This window comes from Canis lupus, chromosome 5 (genome assembly GCF_011100685.1).
Source record: "Canis lupus familiaris isolate Mischka breed German Shepherd chromosome 5, alternate assembly UU_Cfam_GSD_1.0, whole genome shotgun sequence".
In the NCBI taxonomy this organism is placed as follows: Eukaryota; Metazoa; Chordata; class Mammalia; order Carnivora; family Canidae; genus Canis; species Canis lupus.
This window is the reverse complement of record NC_049226.1, coordinates 48,444,492-48,465,960: the sequence shown is the minus strand read 5'-3', so window position 1 is coordinate 48,465,960 and position 21,469 is coordinate 48,444,492. Positions and strand designations below refer to the sequence as shown.

The 21,469-nt window shown below is 35.0% G+C and overlaps 1 protein-coding gene across 6 annotated transcripts in view; it reads left to right on the top strand.

Annotated features, from left to right (window-relative positions):
* The window catches only part of PATJ (PATJ crumbs cell polarity complex component), a 356,206-nt gene that overhangs the window by 151,131 nt on the left and 183,606 nt on the right, over positions 1-21,469 (top strand). For all 6 annotated transcript variants that reach the window (XM_038537344.1, XM_038537342.1, XM_038537341.1 and 3 more), the window contains exon 27: positions 10,756-10,855. In XM_038537344.1, coding sequence (XP_038393272.1) covers positions 10,756-10,855 — 100 coding nt within the window. The remainder of the gene's footprint in view (positions 1-10,755; positions 10,856-21,469) is intronic.

Sequence of the window (21,469 nt, the reverse complement as noted above, 5' to 3'; positions counted from 1 at the left end):
ATTACTAGGCTAGAAGGACTGCACTAATAATGTTTCCTTCCTGTGAATATAGCTGATTCTGGCCAGGATGAAGGCCAGAAACATAGTGAAATAGAAGTGCAAAAATGTGATAAAGCACCAGTCGTCCCTCATCATCTTTGTCTTTCTTGTTCAGTTGGGCTGATTGTCCATGCCCAGAAAATGCCTCTTAGTCTTGGGAGTTTATGGGACTTTGATCTTGCTGTTCTCTCAGCTTGGAAATCCATTTCCTACGTTGCTCTTCCTTTTATCCTCCAAAGAGCAGCTCAAAGATAATCTCTACTGAGAGAACATCCATACCATCAATCAGAATTAGTCATCCATTCCTGTTTTCCCACCTCTATTCTAGAGATAAAAATTTTAGATTTTCAATCTAAAATTCATTTTAGGATATGGTATCAGGTAAGGATGAATTTTTATTTTTTTTCTCCATAAAGATAACTATCTTACTGTTTTTAAAATAGGCCCTCCTTTTCCTACTGACTTATGTAGTGCAACCTCTGTCCTCGCTCCAGTTATCAGAGGGAATCTGCTTGTGAGCTTTCTCTTTGTTTTCCCATCTGTCCCAGCACAAATGCTGCACTAGCTCAATTATTAAAGCCTAGTAATAAAGCTTGTTTTCTAGTAGAGCAATTTCCTTGATATATTTCTTCTTTAGAGGTGTCTTTAACTGTTTGTGTCCTTTTCATTTTCTATATGAATTTTAGAACTAGCTTGTCAAATTCCACAAAAAAAAAAAAAAATCTCTTTGAGGATTTTGATGAGAACTGTGTCGCATCTGTAGGTTTAATTTGTAAAGAAGTTGTATCTTTATGTTATGTAGCCTCTTTAATCATTAACATGGTATATCATTCTGTATATTAAATTCTTTTTTCTCTTTCAATTTTTATAATTTTCTTCAGAAAGGTATTGTAAATTTTTGGTTTGGTTTTGTTCCTAGATATCCTTATATTTTGTATTGCTTTTAAGTATCTTAAATTGCATTTCTGTTTTTTTTTTGCTAGTATATAGACATAAAATTGATTTTTATGAATTTATTTGACATCTTGTAACATTATTCCCATATTCCCTTATAAAATAAAGTATCCAGGGAGGCCTGGGTGGCTCAACGGTTGGGCGCCTGCCTTTGCCCCAGGTCGTGATCCCAGGATCCAGGATTGAGTCGCGCATCGGGCTCCCTGCGAGGAGCCTGCTTCTCTCTCTGCCTGTGTCTCTACCTCTCTCTCTGTCTCTGTATCTCTCATGAATAAATAAATAAAATCTTTTAAAAAAAATAAAATAATCTAGTGCAGAACGCTGGGAAAACTAAAAAGCTGAAACAAAAATCACTCATAAACCCACCTTTAAAGGTAAACTTACTAAATATTTTAAATACTATATGTAGAACCTTCTATTGTCTTTTTGTCCTCCATAAATGTATATAAAGTAATTTTAATGAGAATATGAATCTCAAATTCTAATACTAATGTAGATTTTTATTTCTAGATTTTCTGTGTAGGTAATAATAACCACTCTAAACGCAGTTTTCTTTTCTCTCCTTTCCCCAATCTTTGTCTTATTATATCTACTAAAACCTCCATTGTATTTAATAAAGAAGTAACAATAGCTAACATTTTTGGTGTTTTTCTTCTTAATATTTAAGAAATTGCTTTTAACATTTCACCATTGAATATGATGTGTGCTTAAGTTTTTATAGATAATCCTTCAGGTTAAGGAAGTATCCCCTTTCATTCTTATTTTGCTAAGAATTTTTATCATGAATGGCATTGGCCTTCAGTTTTATCAGATGTATTATCTGCATTCACTGAAATAATTGTGGGTGTGTATTTAATTTTTTTCCTTGAATCCCTTAATGTGATAAATTACATTAATAGATTTCTTAATATCAAACCAATCTTGAATTCTTGGATTAAATTTAGTTTTGCCATGATCTTTTTTTGCAAATTGATGGCATTATTTCTTTTAGGACTTTTGCATCTGTGGTTAGGAATGAGATTGACCTGGAATTTCCCGTTTATGTAATATTCTATCTGCTTTTGAATATATAAGACTACTAAAATGTATGTGCACTAAAATACTAAAATGTATGTGCACTAAAATGTATGTGTATGTGTATTTCTTCTTTTTCAGTTCTCTGAGCATTTGTGTAAAATAGTAATTATTCATTCCTTAAATTTTTGGTCACACTAGCCTGTGAAGCCATTTTGGGCCTGTGTTTTCTATGTGGGAAAAATACTGATTCAGTTCTTTAATTGTTACAGAAATATTCAGATTTTCTGTTTCTTCTAAAGTCAGTTTTAGTTACTGATTCTTTTGGAATATTGATATCACTTAATTTTTTTACATTTGTTGGTATAAAAGTTATCATCGTAGCTTGAATTATACATTCTCTGTCCATAGTTCTTTTTCATTGTGAATATAGGGTTATTGTTTTTTTTTTAACTTTTTTTTCTTAGTTTTTAAGGCAATTTTCACTTAATTTCTCAAAAAAATTTTTATTAGGGTATGACCCAACATTATATTAGCTTCAAAGTGTATAATTCCTCTCTTTGAAGTTTCAATTTTTCAACTCTGTTAGTCATCTCTGTATTATGTTTGTTCTGCTTAATTTTGTCCTCATCTTTATATTGCCTTACTCTGGTTTTCTTCTTCTACTCCTCACTCCACACCCCACCATAATCTTTAGATAGTTGTAGAGTTTATTAATTTTTAGCCATTCCTTTTCTTTAAAATAATCATTAAATGATTGTACGTTTTCTTCTAAGTCCCTCTTTATATCCCAGGATTTTACGTTGAATATCTGTTATTCAATACTAAGGTTTTTTTAGTCCTTACATGATTTCTTTTTACCAATATTTGTTTAGAAATATATTTTTAAATTTCCACATGAATGTTTTTTAAAAACCTATAGTATTCTAACTTATTTCCATTATAATCAGAGATTGTGGTTTATGTAATATTCTTTGACATTAGTTGAGACTTCCTATGGCCTATCACATTCTTAGTTATTATAAATGTATATCCATGATTTAAAAGAATACCATAATAGTTTCTCTTTAAAAAAAAAATTTTTTTTAAGATTTTATTTATTTACTCATGAGAGACGACACACAGAGAGAGGGAGGCAGAGACACAGACAGAGAAACAGGCTCTCTACAGGGAGCCCGACGCAGGACTCAATCCTGGGTCTCCAGGATCATGCCCTAGATAGACTGAAGGTGGCGCTAAACTGCTGAGCCACCTGGGCTGCCCCTAAAGATTTTATTTTTAAATAATCTCTACACCCAACATGGGGATCGAATTTACAACCCTGAGATCAGAAGTTGCACACTGCACCCACTGGCCAGCTGGCACTCCTAGCATAATAGTTAATGGGTATAGGTTTATATACAAAGTCACTAGAGCAAGTTAATTAAGTTATTCAGATATTCTACATATTTACCAGTTTTGTGGGCCGGGGGTGTTGGGTCATGGTAATCTAACAATCTCCCATTTAGATAGTAAAATTAGTCTCTTTTATGTAGTTTTCCAGGTTTATTTTACATTTTTTCAAGTAATTTATTAGATGTCTACAACTTAAAAAAATTTTTTTATCTTTATTCATATGTAGCATTACTTAGTAATGCCCTAACATCTGTTTCATCTAATATAACTAAATCTATGACCACTTTATTTTCATATGTGCCTGGTTTTTGGCTTGGAAAATTTTGAGCCATACACAGAATGAATTCAGGTCTCCAACCAGAGGGAGCCTGGGCTTATAAGGAATTCTCATGAAACACCTTTTTTCTTTTTTTTCTACCTCAAGCCAAGGCCAAGAAATACTCTTACTGTCTTCTGTGATCAAAGGGTTGGTGGGTTTGATCTGTTGTTAAACTTCACCCATTGTGGGTTTCACCCTGTTTTAAGGGGAAAAAAACCCAAACTATAACTGAATTGATCACTTCGGAAAACTTTATTTACAGACATGTACATAGGAATCAATCAAAACATTAGCGGGGAAAGGTTCTTGAAAACTGTAAGAAAAGTATTATTAGTTTCTTTCTTTTTTTTTTTTTTTTTCAGATTTTATTTATTTATTTATCCATGAGAGACACAGAGGGAGAGGCAGAGACACAGGCAGAGTGAGAAACAGGCTCCCTAGAGGGAGCCTGATGCGGGACTCAATCCCAGGACCCTGGGATCATGACCTGAGCCAAAGACAGATGCTCAACCACTGAGCCACACAGGCGCCCGTATTATTAGATTCCTCACTGAATTATAGAATTGTGTTTTAACCTGGTTGGCCACCTTCTTTGAATTCAGATTTTAATCACATAGATTATAATCAGATTAGCAGTAGCATATGCAGTGTGTTCAGGATTCTATAGTTAATTTTGGCAACTGTTAGTAGACACAGATAATATGTAGATTCTGGAAGACCATGATTATTGCTTGTAGAAATATTGGTTATGTACAGTATCCAGGTCATTACTTGCAGAAATTTTTATCAGCCTTTTGGAGGTAACAGCCATTATTTACAGGGATTAAATGCCTAGAAAAATAAAACCTATGCTGACAAAAAGGAGATTAGTAGTTCAAGAGAATGGAGATTCAAGGAAGGAGCGATTAAAAAGAGGCATGGAGAAACTTTTGGGATTGATGATTATAATCACTATCCTGATTGTAATGATGTGCACTTTAAAATGTGTGTACTTTTTGGTGTCTGTATCTCACAATGAAGTTTTTAAAGACAAAAATTGCCTAGCCTCCTGGAGCTTACATTCTAGTGGGGCAAGGCAAACAATGTAGAATTCAGTGACTACCACCTTAAAGTAATTTGGGGACAAGATATGAAGACCCACAAAATGTGGCATCTGAAAGGGTCTCGAAAAGAAGCTCCATGAAGACAAGGAGCTCATCTTTCTCATCTCCATTGCCCAAAACACTGCCTGGCACCTAATTGACACACAGTACATATCTGATGAATGAATAAAGGATCCTAAAAACAAAACAGAAAATCTCTGGCTTCAGGTCACCAGGAATTGGCACATGCCCTCTGGGCAAGTGCCACGGTCCTGTGCCCCACTTTACCTTATGATTTAGGATTTATGGTTGTTTCTGGCTTCGGTCACAAGTTACAAAATCACATTTTTGAAATTTTATCTGTCATCTTTATGTGGTTAAGATGAATTTCTCAGAATATTTAGCCTATCCTATTGCTGGAATTTTGTCAATTCATGTCTTGATTCAAAGATCTGAGCATCCATCAGTGTCTATTGGAAACCTTTAGTGTGGCAGTTACTACTGTGCAGCGGTCTGAGGATATATAAAGGAAGCAGACAAGAGATCCGTCTGCTGATAATAACCACACACAGATGAATAAACTGGTTACTAATTTAATTACTTTTGGGGACAAGGTAATTTAGTTGATTCAGGATAATTCCACATAAGATCCTGGGAAGGAAAAAGATAAATATAGGTTCTTATCAACTTTGGCCTGTTTCATTAAACCAAATTAAATCTCAATACAAAGCAAGGATATTTGCATTCAAATAAAAAAATATCCAGTAAGAGCTCTGTAATACCAAAACTCCTGAAAGACTGTCCAGCTGAATTCCGTGGTATAGAGAAAAGCTAACCACTGAGTTAAGATTGCAATGAGAGACCAGCATCTGCAGCTCTATTACAGGATGATGTTTCCAGTGGTTACAAGATGTACTTTATAGTATTCAGTGGTTACAAAATGTACTTTACTATGTCTCTTGTCTGAGATTATAGTTGACATGCCAAGCACTATACTACCTTCTGGAATGATGAAGTACTTGGATGAAGTACTCCAAGAGGTGCACTGATGAATGTGACATGTAGTGAAATAAACAAATATAATTATGATGATAGAAGCATGCCCAGGATACTATGGGGAGCATAGGCAGAGGGATGTTCCCAAATTGGAAAGTCAGATGTTACAAATTACATTAACTCTTTTAAAATCTCTTTAAAAAGTATCATCATTAGAAATGATTCCTTTTATGCATTATTTCTTCCTTAATATGAAGGCAGTGCATGTTCTTTAGAATTACTGACAGACAATAAAAAACACCTGAAACAGGGCACCTGCGTGCCCTTGCTCAGCAGCAAGTCCGCTTGAGATTCTCTCTCCTGTCTCCCTCTGTTCCTCCCACTACTTGCTTGCCGCCCCCACACCCCAAATTAAGTAAATAAACCTTAAAAAAAAAAGTACCTGGAACCAATTACTAGGAGAGGTTTAGGCTAGAAATCTAAATTTTGACTGGAGATCTTTTTTTTTTTTTTTAGGAGAGTGTGACTAAGAAACTAAATTACCCTCCCCCCTAAAAAATCCATAAACAGGTCTTGAATAAATTCCTAGTTTTTTTTTTCTTGTTTTTCTCAATTCACTATTTTCTGTGCTGTTTTTCATCATGGAGTGTGAAATGACAGGCCATCAGGATTCATAGATCTACTAATATTAACTACTGCTCATAACTCTTCATTATTTTCCTTCTAAAATTGTCTTCAGGGACGCCTGGGTGGCTCAGCGGTTGAGCATCTTCCTTTAGCTCAGGTAGTGATTCCGGGGTCCTGGGATCGAGACCAACATCAGGCTCCCTGTGGGGAGCCAGCATCTCACTCTGCCTGTGTCTCTGCCTCTCTCTCTGTGTGTGTGTGTCTCTCATGAATAAAGAAATAAATAATCCTAAAAATATATATTTAAAAATTGTCTTCATTGTTACTTCATATTCTCTTTGTCTTAAAGGAGTCATGGACACTCAGACAACTGGGAGATGTTCATTCCCAGAGAAGTAGTCTCCTGCTGTTAGTTCTCTTCATTTTCTTTTTATGTATAACCGAAATGAAAGTGTTGTCTCCCACCAAACATAATAGTCCCTAAAAAGGCAGTCATGTTAAACTTATTAAAACGTGTCTATCCCAAATAAGTACTTAAATTGAGTACATTTTATTATATGTAAATTATACCTCCATAAGGTTGATGTGAAGACATGCATCTATTTCAAGTGAGAATTCTAGACATGCTAGAGCTTGGGGCTAAGGAGAACTTCATGAAGGTTTTTGCAAAGATTAAACGATTTCTTGTGATCCTTGTAGTGGCACTTAGAATGTTACAAGATGTGTTCTTTGATTATTCTTTTTTTAAAAAAAGATTCTTTTTGTTTATTTGAGAGAAAGCATGAGTGGGGTGAGGGGCAGAGGGAGAAGCAGACTCCCCAATGAGCAGGGAGCCGTACTCAGGGCTCAATTGCCAGATTCCAGGATCATGACCTGAGCCAGCCAGGTGCCCCAACTCTGATTATTCTTAACACCAACAGGTAATACAGTGTTCTATCATGATATTCCACATTGAGCTGGGTCTTACAGTTGGCTAATAATTATCTGCCATGTGTAAAATTTGTGATATTCTCTGATATATATATATATATATATCAGAGAAAGTATAATATATATATATATACATACATAAACAGCATGTAGACATGTGGAATGTGGAGATCATGCAACATTGGTGTAAATATTTTTATAGTGTTACATATTTTTGCTTGCTTTATATACCACATCAATAAGATCAAGAATATCAGGGAGAATGTATAGCTGTTTCTAAATTTAAATCACCAAATCACTTTTTTTTTTTTTTAAAGATTTTATTTATTTATTCATGAGAGACAAAGAGAGGCAGAGACACAGGCTGAGGGAGAAGCAGGCTCCATGCAGGGAGCCTGACATGGGACTTGATCCTGTGTCTCCAGGATCACACCCTGGACCTAAGGTAGTGCTAAACCGCTGAGCCACCCGGGCTGCCCATAAATCACCAAATCACTTTGATTTTGTGAATCTGGATTGTAAAATGCTTCTGAGTTAGTGGTTTCTGTAAAAAGGGATTTTGGTTTTTAATTAAAAGGCTGTCATATCTAAGGTAATATGAGTTTAGTTTTACTATTTTTCAGAAAACTCTGGGAATATTAGATTTAAATAATGCTTATTAATCTCTACAAATGGATCAGAAAGAGATTTTTTTCCAATTTATTAGCACCTATCTGAAGGTAGGGAAATATTTTTCACAGTGAGAAGTAAGGGCTTTTCTCACTTTCAGATACGCAGTGCACTTTCAGCTTCTATCCTGTAGCTTTAGCCATACAACAAATGTAGTCATAAAAATGCACAAAACCACTGGTATATATGTCAAAAAGTTACTCTTTCCAGTGGACTCAAGACCTGCTATAAAAAATAATAAAAATATAAATAAATAAATAAATAAATAAATAAATAAATAACCTGCCATACAGAAAACACCCAACAGGCAAACAAAGACTAACATTTGCTGTTGTCGCTCAACCTATAGAGAATAGATCCCTCTAGAACCAATATATAATAGATTCTCAAATACCACTAAATTGTCAGACCATAAAACCAAACTCCACTTATTGCTGCTACTAATGGGAAATAGCTTACAGCACAAGTGCATATCAGAACCAAACTTGGCTTAGTATCAGAAACAAAATCATAGGGTTGGAAATGAGAGAAATAGAGTCAAAAAGCCAAAGTTCTGTTGTTACTGAGGATTTACTGTGGGTGCCAAGAAATCATATATGTGGGCTTAAAGCAGTTCATGAATTGCATTATTTCAGGCATCACTGTTTAACTGGTTCTGGAAGGTGAGTCTACTTGAACATCTCAGTGGGACTTCCATAACTGACAAAGTATAATTTAAGAAAAAAAAGTGACCTATAAAATTATGCAAAATGTACAGTTATTTACTTAACTCCTTAACGAGGGAATCAACAAGATGGTTAGTCTGGTTCAGAGAGAATTAGAATGAAATATTTATTAATTGTTCAAAGAAAGATTGCATTAAATTAGATTCAAATTTAGATACAAAACCAGTTAACATCTTACAGGGCAATAAAAACTATCACCTTTGGAGTTATCCTTTCTACAGGACTAAAATAATTTGCATCTCTACCAGTCAGAATTAATATGCACTGCTATTGGACAAGAACCTTTTCCACCATGGTCATTTTTCTGAAAGTCAATATGTTAGAAGATCTAATTAGCATGACTGACAACTAGTGTTTTGCTCATTCAACATATATTTAAAGAAGGCCTGTTTTGTACCAGGCCCTGTTCACAGAGTTGAGAATACCACACTGTTGGTCTCTGCCCTCAAGGAGATTATATTCACTTGGCCATATTGTTTGTTCCTTGCTCCAGCCTTCATTGCCACAGAGGGAACCAGGCCCTGCCTACAACCTTCCCCCATGTGCAGTAGAAAGATGTCCCACGTATATGGCAACCCACATTCAAACTCTACACTGACCAAGACATGCTTATCCTATATTCTTTTCAAGAGTGCCAGTAGAAGTTATTTTAATAAATTGGTGGTATAAACAGTTTCCTCTTAAATATATTTTGAAAACCCCATTAAAGAGAATTCATCTCTCAGTAGTAAAACCTGGCTGTTGTACCAAGTATTGTCTTTGACCTACAACGTTCTGGTTCTAAGGAAAAGGTTTACTGAAAGTAATTAATTTGCCTTTTTTTACTCTTCATTTAACTCACTTTTAAGGTTTTCCAAGCAAGGATAAAGACATAGCATGATCACATTTCCGTATTCTTTTGTCGCTTAATAGGCATTTTATATTTGGTGTCTTCTCTTCATCACTCCTGCGTTTTATTGATTTTCGGATATTCTATGTATAGATGAAGTACTGCTCTGATTAGTTAGACATTATCTTAAATAAATTTGGGTGTGTGTTTTTGTTTATGGATCCCAGAGAGTGTTTTCTGCTTTGGAGGAATTTATTACATGCCTGCTTTCTGTAATGGACCAGTCATTGTCCATTTACTGGAGTGTATCCTGCCATTAGTGGTTTTGTCATATAAAGCATAATTGAATGTACTCTTCTGAAGTCCTGTAGCAAAACAAATCTTAATCCAGTTATTTTGGTATTTGTGGAGTGCTTAGGTCTATCGGCTCCTGTTCTTTTTAGCAGCTTGGATCTCTGTAAACTTTAGCATGTTTTATTTTTCCCAGTGTTCAAGAAAATCTCTACGTTCTGTGAAGGTAATCTGATCATAGAGTTTTGTTCTACTTTAGTTAATGTTTATGTGCTGTATCATTTGGTGTGTAAATTTAAAGAGTAGTTACACAAAGGTACAAAAGTATTCATTATAAAGATTTCTTTCTTTTTTTTTTTGATTTCTTTCTTTTTTAAAACAGTAAAATGTGTGTTGACTCTAAGTTACAGATGAATATTTTCTTAGAAAACGTTGGTATTTCAACTATTTTTATTCAACTCTTTTTTAAAGAATGAAATCTGTACCTTCTACAATTGAATGAACAGTGTAAATGTAGAATTAATACAGTGGATAGTTTTTGCATTTATGTTAAAATGTCTTCCATTTGGATTATTTGGTTCATAATAGTGTAAATAAAATATATATAATTGGCTTTCTCACTGGGGAAAGGAATGCATTATTCCAGGCAGGTCAACAGTCTTAAATGCTGTGCTTTTGAATTCCTGTTTTCTGTAGTGGTGTGCTTACATCACAGAGTCACTTACAAAATAAATATAAGAAAATAAATTGTTTTACAATCCTTGTTATGTGACTGAAGTTGGATGCAATCAAAATATTTCCAGGTTATCTTTTTATCCTGTTTGTCGTTGAGGACGAGGATTGTGCAAAGGCAATTAACCCTTCTCTCAAATTTTGCATTTCCAGAGACAAGGAACTCCTCCACCTCCAATGAAACTGCCGCCTCCTTACAAAGCTCCGTCTGATGACAGTGATGAAAATGAAGAAGAATATGCATTTACTAACAGTGAGTTTCTTTTCATTATTTGAAGTGAATGCAGAATTTATTAAATTGTGCTTTCGGGAGTATTGTCAATTATCAAATGCAAGGCTGTAGGTTCTTAGAAAATGTGTATAAGCATATATTGCTGAAAAGGAAATGTTGCATCTCCTTAACTTTTGTGGCTTTATTTTCTTAAACTTTCCTCCTTTACACTAATACACAGCAAATAATCAAAGGCCTTACACTATTTTATCTACATTTCCTCCTAGTTTTACTATTTGGCTATGAATGCAGGAATGCTAAGAAGTCCTTTAACTTGCAGTTTGGCCTACAGTAATCCAAGTTAGATGTGGATGTCAGCTCTTGATTATTTGCTGTATTCAAATTGATGGTGATGTTGCTAATGCAAAATTAGAAAAACCACCAAGTCATATTTTCTCCTTTAGAATTCCTTTCATAATTTTCTTTGCATTAGCTGTATCAAATATACATTCATACATATATTTAATGGAGGCTTTATTTAAAAGAATTTGCATTTCTTTTATGCATGTGAAGTATAGTTAGATCTGATTGCTATTTTACATAGAATTTCTTTTGGGGGATGAAAATACCCTAAAATTAGATTGTGATGATGATTGCACATTTTGTGAATATAGTAAAATCTACAGGATTATATATTTAAATGGATGGGTTTTATAGTTTATGAAATAAGTATACATATGTTCTTTTAAAGATAATCTTGTTCCCTCCACAATTTAGAAAAAGAATTTGATATAGATAACGAAAGAGTTAAAATTCTGGCTGTTGCACTTCTTAGTGTATGACCTTCAGCATGCCCTCTTCTATAAAAATCATGTTTCTACCTTTAGAGAGGGGTGTTGGAAAGATTAAAATAAGGTGATAGAGCCTTTAGCCTGCCATATAGTGAAATTTCAACAAGTATTCTTATAGCTCTTACTAATAATTATTATGTTGATTTTATAACTTGATATTTTTCTAAATTTAGTAGTTAGGTATGTAAGTTTAAATATAAATAGATATGTTTATAATCATTTAATTGGCTTCGTAAAAAATTGATTTGCACTTTCGTTTTATAGAACCCTTTTTCATGCATTATTTTCTTCATTTATTCAGCAAATCTTTGTTGAAAGCCAACTGCTTTTTACTAACAGTGTTAAGTAAGTCTGTTATGAAATAAATAAAACATAGCTCCTTTTTTCTTGTTGGGGTCACCAACCTGGAAGGGAGGATACAAAAGTGTCGGAACAAAATTTGATAAATATGCTATAGTGCCTTGGTTCTCAACCTCTCTTTCAGAGTTACACATGATGGACATGATTGATATGTGTATGCACACGTGTAACATAATCCCTTGTTCTGATACAGGTATTAGGACAGCTGCAGCAGAGTGGAGATACCTCGTTGGTTATTCATAATTTCTGGGATGCTAGAATGCCCATATTTGCATAGTTGCTAGGAAATCTGGTTTAGGTGTGTGACTAAGATTGTATTCTAATCCTAGTTCCATTTAGTTGTGAATTCATGGACAAGTTAATTAACCCCTTCATGGCTCACACACTTCCCTAGGGGGAAGGGATGAGTGTGATAACCTTCCTCATAGGATTGTTAGGCTCTGAGCAGAAAAGCATATGAGGAGTTTGGTATAAGGATTGTGATAGCTGTCAACACTGGTGTCCATGTGCCGGGCCTTTATGTATTATTAACTCAGTCAACATACTGACCTGTGAAGTCTCTAATTATACGAACAAAGAAACTGAGGCTCAGAGAAATTAAGGAATATGTCCAAGGTTACACAGTGAGAAAGTAGTAGAAATGTAATTTAAACCCAGATACTCTGGCTCTAGAGCCTACACTCTCATCTATACTTCCCATTAGTTAAATCTCATTTACTATTGCAGAGGTCTGTACAAAGGACTTGGGGATATCTAGTGAATATCACTTTGAGGCCATAGGATAGAATAGTAGCAGCACCTTCCCCAGAGGTCCAGTCATATTCATGTGTGTTCACACATGTGCACAAACACATTCACAACATTCATGGGGTTCAGGAAAGACACCGATTTACACTGCAGGCAGAAAAACACTTCTAATTCTAAATCATCTTCTAACTATAACATTTCACAGATTCACTAGCAAATATGTTTGAGCTATGAGTATGGCTTCCTATTTGTCTTTGCTCCCTAATTTTTTCCTTCCTAGCATACTTTTCCCTTCCCATTTTACCGCCATTGAATTCACTGTTAACCTCTTTTTTAGAAGAGTTTAAACTGTATGGAGTATTTTTTTTTTTTTCTGTATGGAGTATTTATTAGGTAGTTCACATTTCAAATGTAGGTGAGCCTAAAGCCTCTAGCTTTTTTATATTTCTTTGTGAAAGGGATCCCATGACTTTTTCTTTGTTTCTTAACTCTTGTTAAATGAGTGCTCCGCTCCTCTATCCAAAACTAAGAGTAGATCGGTTCACTGTTTTATCAGATTCTTATTGTCACAAAACTAAGTATTTCTTTTTACAGTTGTGAAGGGATGATTTTCTAACTCTCCCATGGTCCAGGACTTTGAAGGGGATGGCAGGAATCCAAGCCCTAGGCCCATCAGGAAGTGGTGATTGTATTAGATCATAGACATGGGATACGTAGAATTTTAAAGTACAGTTAAAATCGGACTTAGGTGAACTTTGGTAAGTTACTTATTCATAAACTTCATCCTGCCAGAAAATGTTTATTGAGTGGATATTATAGGTGGGCAGACATTGTTCTAGGTATTGGGAAGAACATAGCAGGGCACAAGATCTCTCTTCATATTAGCTTATATTCCAGCAGAGAGAAAGATTATAAACAATAAGGTAGTTAAAATATTGATAAATAGTTTAAATAAAATAAAACAGCATAGTGTGAGAATAAATGCTTTGGAGGAGTCGACATTAAGTGGAATGGGAAAGAAAGGCCAAAATAAGACCAAAGTGATCAGAAGGAACCAGACATACATACGAACAGCTGGCTTAAGATTGTTCCTATAGGTCAGATTTTTTCTTTCAGATTGTGATCCATAGTAACCTATATTTTACTTAACAATGAAGTATAGATGTGTACACATAGACTTACATGCATATATAATTTTAAAAAAAGGTTTCACAGAATACTACTTTTTTTTTAATACTACTTAGTTTTATAACATATGAAGAATGTTATTGTTTTTCTATTCTTTTTTTTTTTTAAGATTTTATTTATTTATTTGCGAGGGAGAGTGAGAAAGCACAAGCAGGGGGAGTGGCAGAGGCAGAGGTACAGAGACAGGGACAGGGAGAAGCAATCTGAGCAGGGAGCCCAAAGCCATGCAGGGCTTGATCCCAAGACCCTGGAATCTTGACTTGAGCTGAAGGCAGAGCTTAACTGACAGAGCCACCCAGGCACCCTGTTTCATTTTTTAAAATTCTGTTTGTAAGTCAGTTTATTGCTTGACTGACTAATGAGTCTCAACATGCAGTGTGAAAAGCACTAGTCTAGAGCTCTGGTTTTCAAACTTCAGAGCTATCCAAAGCAACAAAAGAGCTTGTTAAAGCACTAGTTGCTGGGCCCACTCCCAATTTCTGATTTTTTACATCTGGGAGGACTGGATAATTTCTCTTTCTAATAATTTCCCAGGCGATGGTGATACTTCCCTTCCAGAGATCATATTCTAGAAACTATTGATCTAGCTGGTATTCAAAATCATAGGAGGTGGTGAGTTTGTTTAGGCGTGATGTGTAGACAGCAACTAACTATTACTTTGGGGAGCAAACCCAGCATGAGCTTTGTGGACCAACAGAGGAGCATCCTAGCATAAAACATTTCCATGAGACTGTGGACTTAGGCTGTTTAAAAGAAGAACGTGTTTCAAGAAGGGTTTTGTCACTGAACTTCAGTAGCCAAATGTGGGATGATACTGAGAGGTTGAGAAGGTTAGAATCATGGGAGTAATCACTGAACTTAGCAATATATAACTGATAAGAAGAAAAGGAATACTTGATAAAATAATGATTGTAAAGTTTGTTAGAATTAAATGTTACAAATAGCATAGAAAGTGGTATATGATGGATATATGCATCATAGATCCCTTATCTTTCATAGTTGGACATAATTCATGACATCTTGCTGTCTAATTATAGGAAGTCTGTATCCATCAATTGAACAAAAAGTGCTTAAATTTTAATTAAGATTTATAATCTACATAATGCCTAGCTGTTGAAAAACTACCATTTATCAGTCCTGCAGGATTTGTCAAAGGGAGGTTACCAATGGTGCAGAACTTCAGACTTCACTTTATGCTAATAATCTTTAATACTTAAATTTGTAAAGTCTTATCAAAAGTTCAGGATCACTGAGGGCATGAAGTGTCACTCAGTTCACTATCACATGGTGACTTTCAAATCTTCATTTTTAGCCATAACCTCTCTGTTATCCTGACCTGGTTCCAGTTGGCTGTTGGAAATATACCACGTTGGGGCTCCTGGGTGGCACGGTCAGTTGGTTAAGCATCAACTCTTGATCTTCACTCAGGTCATGATCTCAGAGTGAGATCAAGTACCGCATCCTGGCTTTGTGCTCAGCGAGGTGTCTGCTTCCCTTCTAACGTCTCCCTCTGCCCCTCCCCATGCTCTCTGAAACAAATGAATCTTTAAAAAATATATATATATGTATGTATATATATGTATTTAAAAAATATATATGTATCAATATACACACACACACACACACACACACACACACACACACACACACATACACAATGTCTTTTTTCCACTAGCACTTTAAATCTTTTGTGCAACACCAAATGTGTTTCTTCCTGAAGGCTGACCTTTTTCCTTAAATTCTCAATTTTTCATAAAGTCCTTACCCCAGACTAATACTTCATTTCTGGTTTTTATTTCTCTTCCTAGATTAATCTTCATTTTCAATCTCTTCCATGTTTGTAGCTTCCTCTGCATTTTTGTTGCCACAATTTTAATAACTAGATTGTTGTAATCACAATTTAGTGAGTACCTACTGTGTCAGACATTTTCTTCAAGTCTTTAAATGCTTTCTCATTTGATTTACATTAGAGTCTTTGAAAGGAGATCTTATCTTTTCTGCTGATTTCAGCTTAATCTCACCTTCTTTGGAAAACCTGGCCTCCTTATTGGCCTCCTTATTCTAATAAATATTCTTGTATTTTTTTATAGCACTTAACAAAATGTGATTATTTATGTGATTATTAGTTTAATATCTTTCTCGATCCTACAAGTTCCATGAGTCTACGAATCCTCTCTGTTTTGGCCTGGCACAGTATAGAAACTCAGTATTTTGGCCAAGTTAATGACTGAGGGTATGTGACTTGCACATGATGGTGGGAGTGTGATGAAAATCCAGGTGTGCTTGTAGTGCTTTAGAGATCTCCTTTCCACTGAGCTCCACCATTTGTCTAGTTTCAGAGCCTTCTGTCCAGAACAGCTTGCCTTCTCTCTCCTAGTATGTCACCCCTCACCTTATGTAAAAGTATTGATCCCTAAGGAGAGAAGCTACTATCTCTAAAAAGTCCTGCATTGTTCACTTTTGATCCCTGATATTAAATGCTTTTACTTCACCCAGTTTTCCTAACCTGTTGGTATTCATTCTTTCAACAACATTTTTAAACATCAGGGAGCAGAAGGTTTTGGAATGACTTTTTTGTAACCTCTAAGAAAGTGATCATAAAGAAACAGTGGAAATCATACAAAGACATGTCTCTTGATGCATATTAGGTTCTAGAAACTCAGAATATAATTGACTTCTTTGACACTTGGCTTTTAAGTGGTATAGCAAAGATGTGAATGGAACTACATACTGAAGGCCTCTTAAAGCTGTTTTTTAATACTTTAATATGTTATATAATATTTGGTAAAAAGCATATATTCAGGTTATGAAGCATAATAAAATTATCCTGAGTTACACCATGCAAATAAAAATTAGATTACTAACATCTTGCATTTTTGTGGTTTACTTTGTTTTATTTCATTTTTTCAAAGATTGGATAATATTAGCTAAGACCGTCTAAAATGTGATATATTAGCAAATTATTCAGAGTCACAATATTTGTAAGTTTAGAGGGGTTGCCTTTTTAGAAAATAAGAGCTTTTTTGGGATATAATCCACATTACTATATAATTCATTAAATCCATTTTGTATTTGCAAATAAAAATGGTCAAGAAATAAACCTAGGTATCAAGAATTTAGAACATAAAAAGTGTTCTTTTTTGAAATAGCAGAAATAGGGGTGCTTAGGTGGCTCAGTCGGTTAAGCATCTGCCTTTGGCTCAGATCATTATCCCGGGGTCCTGGAATCAAGTTCCGCTTTGGGCTTCCTGCTCAGCAGTGAGACTGCTTCTCCCTCCCCCCACCCCGTTTATGCTCTTTCTCACTTTCTTTCTATCTCTCAAATAAGTAAAATCTTTAAAAATAAATAGAAATAGGATTGATTATTCAATGAATGATGGGGTATATGATAATTAGGGGGAGAAATATAAAATTAGAATTTAATTTTGAATATTGTTTGCTTCTAAAAGCTGAAACCATAATAATACTATAAAAAGTCTATGTAAGATTTAGAAAACCATAATCTTGGTACAAGGAAAGGCCTTTCATATTGTTATACTAACACTATAAAGGAAAAAAATCATGTTTGCTTACATAAAAATTGAAAACAATTATAACAATAAATATATGTCTTTAAACAATATGACTACCAATAAATATTCAAAATGTTCTTGGTCATTCTCCAACAAAATTTATATCCTGATGTAGAAATCATTTATCCATGTATAAAAAATAGAGTATGAAAAGTAGGAGATAATAAAAAATATGTATATATGTATACATAAATATATATACATGTCAGAAGAAAAAGACATGTACATCAATAGAAAAGCAAAGATCAGACAGTGTGTAACAAGAACTAGATTTGCACAACATATAGGAAAAGTCTTCTTGGCCTTACTGATAATGAGAGATATGTAATTTAATCAAATTTTTTAACCTACCAGATAACTTAGGATTTTAACATAAAAACATAATTAATATGTTATTAATTATTAATTAAAACTAATTAAATTTAAATTAATTAAACTATTAATTAAAATATTAATTAAAAAACATAATTAATATTGCTGATTGTTGGAGAGGTTGTAGAAAAATAGAAGTACTTATTTACTGTTTGCAGGAATATGAATTCCTGTATCACTTTCTGGAGACCCATTTGGCAGCACAGTTAAAAAATTTAAATGTGCATGTTCTTTGATTGAATAATTCAGCTTCCAGTGAAATAGCCTAAGGGATTCATTGCTCATGTGAATAGATGTGTCTGTATATGTATATGTGTATATACCTACAAAGATGTGTCCTGCTGCATTTTTCGCTAACGGCACTTATAGCGGTGTATTTTTTTTTTTTATGATAGTCACAGAGAGAGAGAGAGACAGAGACAGAGAGAGGCAGAGACATAGGCAGAGGGAGAAGCAGGCTCCATGCACCGGGAGCCGGACGTGGGATTCGATCCCAGGTCTCCAGGATCGCGCCCTGGGCCAAAGGCAGGCGCTAAACCGCTGTGCCACCCAGGGATCCCTGTTTGTTTGTTTTTTTAATTAATTAATTTATTTATTTATGATAGTCACAGAGAGAGAGAGAGAGAGGCAGAGACATAGGCAGAGAGAGAAGCAGGCTCCATGCACCGGGAGCCCGACGTGGGATTTGATCCTGGGTCTCCAGGATCCCGCCCTGGGCCAAAGGCAGGCGCTAAACCGCTGCACCATCTGGGGTTCCCAGCGGTGTATGTTATATTTAAGTAATATGTAATAAAACCTTGATTAAGTCACTTAGTCTTTAAACATTTGTAGTCATCTGACTTGAATCAGATGGAGATACTAACAGTACTCCTTTCACTGAGTTGCTATGAGAGCCTAGAAGAGATAATGTGTGTAAAACCCTTATATAGGAAGTGACACATATCAAGTATTCCAGAGATATTGGCTACTACTCTTTATTATTATCAGTAGTACTAAAACCTTCTTCAGAGTTTGCCAAATATTGCCACTACAGAATGAAATTTCTGCAGGCCCTTGTGTGGCTCAGTCGGTTAAGTGTCCAACTCTTGATCTCAGCTCAGGTCTTGATCTCAGGGTAGTGAGTTGAAGCACCATGTTGGGCTCCACACTAGGTGTGGAGCCTACTTTAAAAATTAAAAAAAAAAAAAAGAGAATAAAATTTCTCACATATGTATATATTAAAATTCTACTACAACTTACCATAGCTTAATTTTTTAAATGTTTACCAGTTTTTTAACATTATCATTAAACAACTCTGTACAACTGGGATACTCTCTGATCACCATTATGTGCTGTGACACTATTACTCTTCCACTTTCAGTTGAGACCACTGGAAGAGAAAGGCATTTTGGAGTACTTCCTTTTTTTTGAGTGTTTTTCTCTTTCTACTCTTTATTTTCTTTGGACTCAAAGTAGAATTATCATAGAAGTATTTGCTTATGACTTTGTAATATTTTTCTTCCGATGGAATTTTTACCATTGCAGGATTGACATTTTACTTTTACTTCATTGCTCCCAATGTGGGAAAATATATAGGAGAATTAAAAATGTAGCTTTCAGGGTAACCCCGGTGGCTCCGCTGTTTAGCGTCGCCTTCAGCCCAGGGCGTGATCCTGGAGTCCTGGAATCGAGTCCCACGTTGTGCTCCGTGCGTGGAGCCTGCTTCTCCCTCTGCCTGTGTCTCTGCCTCTCTCTCTCTGTGTCTCTCATGAATAAGTAAATAAAATCTTTTAAATATATATATATAGTAAAAAAATATATATATATATAAAACTTCAAAGATTACTTTAATATGAGTGCTAGCTTGCCAAACAATCCTCCAAAGTTTATGACATGACTTAATCTCTCTTATTCTTCCTTGTAGTATTTAAATATTTATGAACTTGTTGATTTACAAAGGTCACAATGTTCTTCACAGAGTTAATTTTCTTGATATTCACATTAACTGTTAATATATTTTCCTACTTAATCTTTTAGAAAATTTCAATTTTTAATATAAAATGTTAGCAGCTTTCACCCTTATCTTTAATTATTTGTAGTAGGTTACTCTTCTAGTAATGAACATTTATTCTTCAGTCAAATGAGAGGATTTCAACATATCAGGCACATAAATTTTTCACTCAAAGTTACATCAAGAATTCTAACCTAGGAATTAACAGTAAATCAAAACGTCAACCTTGTTTGAGTTATTGCCATTAATACACAGTTTATTTTATATTGTTAATCCATGCTGTCCAGGGATCACTGATCTTGCATGAGTTCAGAGGGACCTGAGTGACCTCCAAGGTCTTTCAGATCTTTGGCTTTCCAGAAGCCAAAGCTGAAAATTGCAGAATCCTTAGTATTTTTTTAATTGAAAAAAGTACAAAAGTATGTATAGCAACTACTTTGAGAAGGGAGTTTTGAGGAGAATCTACTTTCAAATTTGTTTAATCCACTTGAATTTTGTATAACAAAAACGTTTGGAAGAAAAAAAACATTTAGTTTTACAGCTCAACCAGAAAACAACCCAATTTTTAAAAATGGACAAAACCGAAATAACATTTCACCAAGGAAGATAGATAGATGGCTAATAAGCACATAAAAATGCTCAACATTTTTATTAGGGAAATACAAATCAAAACCACTACACATTCACAAAAATGGTTTTAAGAAAAAGGTGGGCACTACAACTAGAACCCTCATACATTCCTGGTGAGAATGTAAAATGGGTATAACCATTTTGGAAAATAATTTGGTTATTTCTTAAAAAGTTAGACATGGGGCGCCTGGATGGCTGAGTTGGTTAAGTGTCCGACTCTTGATTTCAGCTCAGGTCATGATATCAGGATTGTGACCCTGAGCCCCATGTTGGGCTCCAGGCTGGGCAGGGAGCCTGCTTAAGATTCTGTCTCTCCCTCTCTCTACTCCTCTCCCCGTTCCCTCCCTAGTGCATGTGTGCACCTGTACATGCATACTCTCTCTCAAAAATAGTTAAGTAGGGACACCTGGGTGGCTCAGCAGTTTAGCGCCTGCCTTCAGCCCAGGGCGTGATCCTGGAGTCCCAGGATCGAGTCCCGCATGGGGCTCCCTGCATGGAGCCTGCTTCTCCCTCTGCCTGTGTCTCTGTCTCTCTCTCTCTCTCTCTCTCTCTGTGTGTGTGTGTCTCATGAATAAATAAATATAATCTTTAAAAAAAATAGTTACACATAAGTTTGTCATATAATCTAACAATTCTGCTTCTAGGTATATACCCAAGAGAAATGAAAACATATGTCCACACAAAGACTCCTACACAGACGTTCATTGAAGCATTATTCATAATAATTCAAAACAAGATTAGCCAAATGTCCATCAACTGGTAGACATAATATATATCCATACAGTGGAATGCTGCTTAGCAATAAAAAAGCAAAATACGTATGTAAGCCATTATGCTTCGTAAAGGAAGCCCAGTGCAAAAGACTACCAACCATATGATAACATTTACATAGGATGTCCATAAAAAACAGATTTTTAGTTCTAAAAAACAGGTCATTGGTTGCCTA